This window comes from Eleutherodactylus coqui, chromosome 1, assembly GCF_035609145.1.
Source record: "Eleutherodactylus coqui strain aEleCoq1 chromosome 1, aEleCoq1.hap1, whole genome shotgun sequence".
Classification (NCBI taxonomy): Eukaryota; Metazoa; Chordata; class Amphibia; order Anura; family Eleutherodactylidae; genus Eleutherodactylus; species Eleutherodactylus coqui.
Genome location: NC_089837.1, coordinates 87,161,722 through 87,170,194, shown reverse-complemented (window position 1 = coordinate 87,170,194; position 8,473 = coordinate 87,161,722). Strand labels below are relative to the sequence as shown.

General features: G+C 42.8%; 1 protein-coding gene across 2 annotated transcripts; it reads right to left on the bottom strand.

The window, feature by feature from the left end:
• Positions 1 to 340: 340 nt before the first annotated feature.
• Positions 341 to 8,075, bottom strand: LOC136610002 (C-C motif chemokine 20-like). 2 transcript variants are annotated; one of them, XM_066589280.1, is made up of 4 exons: positions 7,961 to 8,075; positions 7,417 to 7,540; positions 1,287 to 1,382; positions 341 to 787 (listed from the first exon to the last, which is right to left on the bottom strand). In XM_066589280.1, the coding sequence occupies exons 1-4, from the start codon at positions 7,962 to 7,964 to the stop codon at positions 709 to 711; spliced, it is 303 nt and encodes a 100-aa protein (XP_066445377.1). In that variant the 5' UTR covers positions 7,965 to 8,075; the 3' UTR covers positions 341 to 708. The 2 variants fall into 2 exon arrangements, with proteins under 2 accessions (XP_066445377.1, XP_066445372.1); XM_066589275.1 differs by having other exon boundaries at positions 7,840 to 7,979.
• Between the last annotated feature and the right edge of the window lie 398 nt (positions 8,076 to 8,473).

The following is an 8,473-nucleotide window of genomic DNA, read 5'->3' as shown; positions in this document are numbered from 1 at the left end:
AACTAAAAATGAGATAAACTGTGTTTAATGTATGAATAGTTACTAAAGAAGACATGAAATACAATCTACCATATACTGAAATCCCCGTGGTTGTGATGGCAGCCATAGAAATGGGTGGCTTTAGCTGGAGTTGGCCTGATAGTCACCCTACAAAAAGTAACAAAGAAGCAACAGGTTCAACCCAAATGGGGTCAAGCATCGGTCCTCCAGGGAAGTGTTGCAGTATACCCTATTTTAATCTATGGCCCCAGTTTCTGCTATGTATACATCTATATCATGCAAAGAACAAATCTCATAGTATGTTAAGATTTACTGTCTATAGAATGAATTTAGAATGTAGGCGGGTTGACTCTTTAATGGATCATAATGACAATGTAAACAGCTACCATTTCTCAACATTTAGGCTCAGACTCCACAGTAATATAGCTTCAGCGAAAAGTATTGGCAACATTTCCAGGATCACAATGCACCAATGCTTTACAAATGGACAAAAAAATAAATAGAATTCCCAGAGTGCTTCTTTAGCATGTATCCAGATCTAATGGTTTGCTACAGCTGAAAACAGCAAAACTTTAATTTTTCAGACAAATAACCATTATATACTTTATATAATAATAGAACATGTATTTAGATCACAGTCTATGTATTGAATATATAGTGATATAGCTAATATTCATTAGTGGAGCCATATCCCAAAAGGCATCACTGTTAGATCTTCTTTGTACGTTTGCATTGCTTCTGACGTTTTCTTTCTTGCCGTTTCTTACTTTTCTTTGTCTGTTTTTTCCTATAGAAATGAGATAAGAAGGAAAGGGTCAACTGACATGATCAAGGCTTGTAGAGCTGGCCATACACTTTAGATAGAAGTAGGTTCATCAGCCTATGAACAAACAATTGTCTGGTGAGCACTTGTTCTACAGATGCAGCCATACGCATTTTACTGTGTTTTGGCCATTAGAGTTGTTGAAACTGGTCATACAAGTTCAACGACTCCGAGCAACGGACGAAAGATCTTTCTGGGGCAGGTTGGCAACTGTCTTGAAATTCCTGGAGAATCCATAAAAAATAAAGGAGTTTTTCCAGTGTCCATGAAAAATATTGGATACGTTTGTGAATTTATTGAAGTTGTTTGTACTTGAATAGCTTATTCTAACTATATTGGTTTTCAAAGGACAAACTTGATGACTAGGTTCCAAAATCAGTGAAATCCTGGAAATGGGGGCAGATAAAGTAGTGTATAAGGTATCAAATAGAAATGATAAACCTGTTTTCAAGCAACTACTTACATAGCGGATATCATGTTCTTAACCCAGTTCTGTTCTGGATCAGCACACAAATCGATCCTTTGTGGCTTGTTGCACGGTCTGCTGATAACTGTAAATCTGTAAAAAGAATGCAGGAACATTAGAAACTAGACAACATGCTAAACTACTGCTAATATATTCTATCTATCTATCTATCTATCTATCTATCTATCTATCTCATATCTATCTATCTCATATCTATCTATCTTTCTATCCATCTCATATCTATCTATCTATCTTTCTATCCATCTCATATCTATCTATCTATCACATATCTATTTCATATCTATATATACATTCAGTGTAAAAACATCCCTTCCCTAGAAGGAGTTGTCGGAATAGAATAAAACTTTCTATGTGTGATTGTAATTTTGATTTAAGTAAGTGATTACAGGGCAAAAGGAGAATTTATTGCCGAAAACTGAACACTTGAAGGGAGGCTCTAGTACCCTGTTGTACTGTCTCCAGCTTGGAAACAAGATGTGATACGGGCAGGCATGGAGGCTCTAGTACGCTGTTGTAGCGGCTCTAGCTAGGATACAAGATGTGATACGGGCAAATATGGAGGCTTAATACTCTGTTGTACCGCCCACAGCTTGGAAACGAGATATGATACGGCCAGGCATGGAGACTCTAGTACCCTGTTGTACTGCCTCTAGCTAGGATACAAGATGTGAGATGGGCAGGCATGGACGCTCTAGTACCCCGTTGTACTACGTCTAGCTTGGATCAAAGATGTGATACAGGCACGCATAGAATTTCTGGTACCCTGTTGTAATGCCTCTAGCTTGGATACAAGATGTGATACTGGCGGGCATGGAGGCATATAGGTTCTGTGTGGTATCCTGCAGTATATTGGTCCACATTTGCTGTAACTGAGCTTAGAGATTGTGCAAACTCATAGACTGTCGAAGTTGGTGCCCCAGTTGGTCCCATACATGTTCTATTGGCTATAAATCTGGTGACATTCCTGTGACCCTCTTGTTGTGCATGGCCGAGCATTATCCTGCTAGAAAGCACCTCTTGGAAGCCCTGCCACGAGAGGAACACACTGCAGAATGTCCTGAACATATCACTGAGCTGTCCTTGTTCCTCGTACCACCACTACTAGGGGTGAATGTCTGTTGTTTGCGATGCCCCCCCCCCTCCCCGCCAGAGCATCACACTAGCAGCAAGGATAGTGTGAAACTCCACAGCAAAGGCAGGATCGAGGCGTTCACCCCTAAGTCTCTAGACATGAACATGGCTGTCATCAGTGCCCAAACTAAAGCTAGATTCATTGCTAAAGGCAATCCGGTTCTACTCCATAGGAGTCCAGTTTTGCTGTTCCTGACACCACAGCAAACGAAGGCAATGGTGGTTGGCTATCAAAGGCAGAACATGTAATAGGCACTGTGAGACCAAATGTCCTTCAGCCAAGCACCTAGAATTGGTTCCAACATGCACAGGGGCCTATAACGATGATGCCAGCTGTCTTTGGCGGACATTGAAACAATTGGAACTGTTCATGCTCGTTGGACAATCAAACGATCCTCCCTATTGGTGGTCTTTTGAGGATGTCCTGAGCCTGTTCATCTTGTGTGCTTACAAATCCACTGGTCTCAACATTTCCTAACAGTCTGGTCAGAACGGCCAAAGTTGCGGTTAATTCGTCGATACGACCATCCAGCTTCTCACATTCCAGTAATGCGCCCCTCTCAAACTCTGGTAACAGGGCAAAAGCCCTTCTCTGCGTCGTAAAGGCGTCTAGTGGTCAACAAGCTCTACGCAAGCGGAAGAAGAGGTCACTACACACAAGGAGCCTCTGAGAGACGTTTTATAGGCCAAGGACAGAACCCTTTTAGGGCCTCAGGTGGCAAGACTTTTCATGTAATCACACCCCAACTTTAACCCTTTCCAATCCACTGTCTGACGTCTGAAGACATTCTGATTGAAGGCTGTACAGCTCCGATGTCGGAAGACATCCAGTAGGCTATTCCTACTGTGCATTACTGACCGCTCTGTTGTTGGGGGCCTATCCAGCATGTCCCATACTGCAGTGCTGGTTCTAGTCAGCAGATGGCGCCATTGTATAATGGCAGAAAGAGAAAGGCCCCTAGGAAATCCTGAATCCAAAATTGGATTGCAAAGGGTTAATCATTTGTATATCTGCCTGAGATGGAACTGCAGGCCGGGTTTTACAGCAAAACAACAACTTCTTCTAGGGGCTTGAGGTTTGAGTGTATGTGTATACCTGTGTGTATAAGTATTGTATGGCTGGGTACAGTTCTTTAGACACACCAGTGAACTATTGAGATTTTCTTTTCATATGTGTATCCTTTCTTAGTTATGGCTCACTGCTCGCTCATAATGTTACTACAGCAACACTCACTAACAAATCACAAGGTTTATGTGATTGCTTTACTGCATTTGTTTGCATGTGTTTTTACTTTGTATGTTTGTTTAAACCAATTATTATCCCCTTCACTCACAATTCTTTATGTTGTGCCTGCTATAGAATACAACCCAATGGATGACAACTATAGTTTGATAACTTCTATATATTTAATGCAGCAACGTATAGATCTTATATAAAATGCACTAAGGCTACTTGAAATACAGAGTCACAGAAATAACAGCATATGAATTAAAAAATCACAGAAGACAGCCATACTTACTGATATACTCATCCAAAATACAAGGGCAGGTATAGACACCCCATCCCTTAACATGCAGGTGGACAGATTGCTTGTGGAGGAGCATTGCACAGCATTCCAGTCTGCATGCTGCACTACACATATCAGTGGGACTAGCACCCTTTGTAAGCCTTATCCATGTGCAGGTATAATAGTAGGCAGCCCCTCCCCACAATATGTGGTAGGTGTGTGAGTGGCTGTTTATCACTATATTATACCTGTGCAATACCCCTCCATATAGCAATCTGCCCCTCTGCATGCTGGGTGTCTATACCTGCCCTTGTATTTTGTGTCAGTATATCAGTAAGTATGGCCGCCTTTTGTGATTTTCAGAATACAGTGTGACTGCTGAATTCTGACCACAGCCTTACTTAGCGAGAATGATATTAAAAAGACACTAACTTTTCAGACAACTTCTGCTCATTTAATAGCTTGTGGGTCTCATCAATCTTGTAATATACCTTTTAGATGTAGAGCTAAAACAGACTGGCGCATGTGCCAATACACTCGCCCCTAGAGAGTGTATTACTACATGAACCAGGTTCCTGCCGTGTCTTTCTCTAATGAAGAACAACTCGTGCGAGAAGGATAAGTTATCTCTTGTGTAGCATTAACCCGCGAGAATCCTGATAGTGAAAACGAAACTACTGAAATCAATGGTTTTGTTATGTTTTGCAGACGTAATTTTCACAGCCGCAAAACATGATTAAAACATGCCCGTCTGAAGAAGCCCTTACCGAACCTGGAATGTTCACGTATCTTTTTGTTATAAGCTGGTAACACTTAAGTGATAACACACCTAGGGTATGGCAAAATATTACACCCTGTTAATTGGCACCACAATCTGTAAGTTCAACATAGATTTGACACAGATCTGCGGTAGAATGTAGACATTTGTAGAAACACGTCAAAATGTGCATGTGAGGATTTTAGTGCAGATTATTCTGCGTAGCGAAGTGTTCTGCCACATGTGAAAGAACCCCTAGGCCTCCCTCACACAAGCGTTTGCAGAAACGCAGCATTTTCCAACGCTGCGTTTACTGCAGATTCCGCCCGGTTTTGGCAGCGCTGGGATGCGTTATGCCAACGTTTTCGCTGCGTTTTGAGCACAGCTGAAAGCGCAGCGAAGGCTGCTGATAAAAGAAAGAAATCAATATTCACCTAAATGGTGAAGTCGCTGTCCCCAGCGCCGCTGTCGGGACCTTGTGAAGCCGGCCGATTGCTCTGATTGGCTATGTGCCGTTAAGTGACAGCCGGCTGAGCCAATCAGAGCCAGCACTGGAATGCGTCCAATCACAGCCAATCAATGAATGAATGGCTGTGATTGGATGGGTCCAGCGCTGGCTGTGATTGGCTGAGTGAGCTGTCACTCAGCGGCAGTAAGCTAATCAGAGCAATCAGAAAAAGTTCCCCTGCCAGCTGACAAGTCCCGAGAGTGCCGCCGGTGACAGCAACATAACCTGTAAGGTGAGTATTCTTTTTTTTTTTACTCAGGCAGTGTAGCTAGGGTGTTTAACACTGCCAAAAGCGCGGTACCAAGTTGTGCAGCGTTTTCGGCATAGCTGAAACCGCTGCCCATTCATTTCAATGGGCGACGCAGGGCTGAAAATGACCAAAAATAGGAGCATTGAAGATGCTACATTTTCAGCCTTGTGTGAGCAGCCCTATTGAAATGAATGGGAGCGTTGTACAGCGTTTAGCGCTGGGCTGAAAATGCGGGCTAAACGCTGTACAAAAATGCCTGTGTGAGGGAGGCCTTATGCTGGGTTTCCACAGGACGGCTTCAGCACGGAAATCATGCGGTTTTGCCACAGTGAAAAAATGCGAGATTTCTGCGGGATAAGCGCAGCTTCAAAACCTGCTGCACTCAGCCCTGGGTTTTGGAGTGGCTTCACTGCATGTTTACTGTTGCGGCTGGCTCTCCAATAGAGGAGAGCGCGTCCGCAACAGAAAAAAAAGAATTGACATGCTGCATCCCAGGAATCCGCACCACAGCGTCGGCTAATGCTGGCTTTGCCGCTCCGTGTGGATGAGATTTTTGACAAATCTCGTCCACATGGCTGGCTAACAACAGGATTAGCGGACGCAATTGGATTTGCCGCACCGAAATTCTGCAAGGAAATTTCACAGCAAATCCGCCCCATGTGAACCCAGGCTTAAGCTTTCTTCCCACATAGTTTTTTGTGTCTTGTTTTTAACAAATGTTCTTTGCGTTCCTTTATTTATTAATATATTGCTTACATGTGTTTTTCATGCGATTTTACAATCCTATAAAGAAGCCGAGGGAAAACTGCCTGGAAAAAAATACCACATCCAAAGCATGCTGTGTTTTGAAAAAAAGGCCATTGACCCCCCAAAAAAGCACCAAAAGCGAAGAAAAATTACAGAAAAATGCAGCATGCAGTTGGCAGTACGCTTTAGGTTTTCTTACTGTCTTACAGCTAACATCTGGCTGCGGTGCTTTTTGAAAGAAAATAAAAAAGTACAACACACAAAAATACCAGCAGGAAAAATGCCGCAAAAGATGCTGTTGTGTTTTTCTTAGGATGCTTTCAGAAGGTCAAGAAAATCCTGCGAGATTTATGCATTGTGAGACGCACAAATATGAACCCCCGTAATTTGAATGGGGCCATCCACATGAGCGATATTTCCCTGCATGGCCCCGCGATGCTATGCGGGAAACATATCGCAGCATGTTCTACCTTCCAGCAGTATTGCTCATTGACTTCAATGAGGCTGAAGGCAGCAGCGCCGGCCTCATCGAAGGCAACGGAAGAACTCTGCGATCCTCTGCCGCAGCTGTGACAGCTATAACAAGGGATTCCTTCAGCCCCGCAGTGATGCAAGTCTGTTTTTACGTGAAAACACCTCGAACTCCGGGGCTTTCACATGGATGGCGAGGGCGATATCGAGCCGTGATTCATGGCCTGATATCACCCGCGCCCATGTGAAACTAGCCTTAAGGCACTATGTATGAAGCGACATTTGCAACTACTAATCCTGCTGTCACCGTCATCAATACCACTACTACTTTCACTACTTTTAAGCTGGATTCACACTGCCAAATCTGGGCACGCAATATGCTGTGACTAGAACCCATTGGATTCAATGGGTTTGTTCACGAGCGCCTATTTCGCTTGTGGATTGGTGTTCTGCAAAAAAACTATGCAGCATATTCCATTTTTCTGCGCTCTTGCGCAGGGAAATAGAACACTTGTAACTAAGTGGGCTAATTAGCCATTTTAATGTTCTGGACCGTGACTGCGTTTTTTTTTTTTGCGTGTGCAAATGCGCACAATTTGCGCACGCAAAAGGTACAGTAAAAACTGCAGTTGTGCACGCAAATATACATACGCTTGTGTGAATTCGGCCTTACTTGTCTTACGTGCAACAACTACTACTAGTAATACATGTATAAAAGATTACTGGGAACTTACACAATAGCGTCAATGTCACAGACCCCACTAGAGTCTTGGTGATAGTAGTCCACGAACATTCCCACTTGGGAAACCTTAAACTTTTTATCCGTATGGCGTCTGCAGCAGTCAAATATCCCAAAAGCTGAAATACAATACAATAAGATTTTAAAGGAAAAGCAGTCCTGTCTAAAACCAGTACAAGTAACATCAAATGACAAACTCTCCTCTACTACATCTGCCATTTGAAACTATTTATTACTTTCATTATCACTAAAAACTTCCATAAACTTATGCAGCGGATTACCACAGTGCACGAAAGTGACAAATTCAGCTCTGCTAGAACTGTAACATCAGGTCCAAATAAGCATAAGGATACCGTACAAATAGATTGTGAAGTATATAGCAGAACATACACGGGGATCATACAAAGGTGAGCCCTACCTGGCAGAACAGCCAAGAGTAGAAGTGTGAGAACAAGTGGCGGAGTCAGGCTGGAGATCATTGTTGTCACTAGTTGGGAGAGTTCAGTTAATGTGTGACATTTATGGACTTATATACTTACACATTAGCAGACGGACACGATTGGTTAGGGTTTGTTAGAATCTCGGAAGTTCCCTTTGGTTTGTGATCACTTGGATTTTCCCAGGCAAGCTACATTTTATCTGCATACCACATTGTGATGCAATGGTTAATTAATTCACATTGTGTATTATTAGGATAACGCCTCCCTCCAAAAAATACGGAGGCAACATAATACTAACCACAAGTGCTATCTAAACAAGATGACATACAACACAGGCTAAAGGCATATTGACATAGAGATTTTATGTTCCTTCTGAATCTAAATAGATTTCTTCAGTCTAGCTTAGTGATGGCAAACCTTTTAGGAACCGAGTGCCCAAACTGCCACCCAAAGCCCACTTATTTATCACAAAGTGTCCACACTTTAGGGTGTGGGGCTTACCACGTTGTATGATTTTACCTCCATCATTAGAAAAAGGACAGGGCCGTTTCAAAATAGACATGGAGGAACGCACTGTGTTTTCCCCCCCATAGCTGGAGTACTAGAGTACCA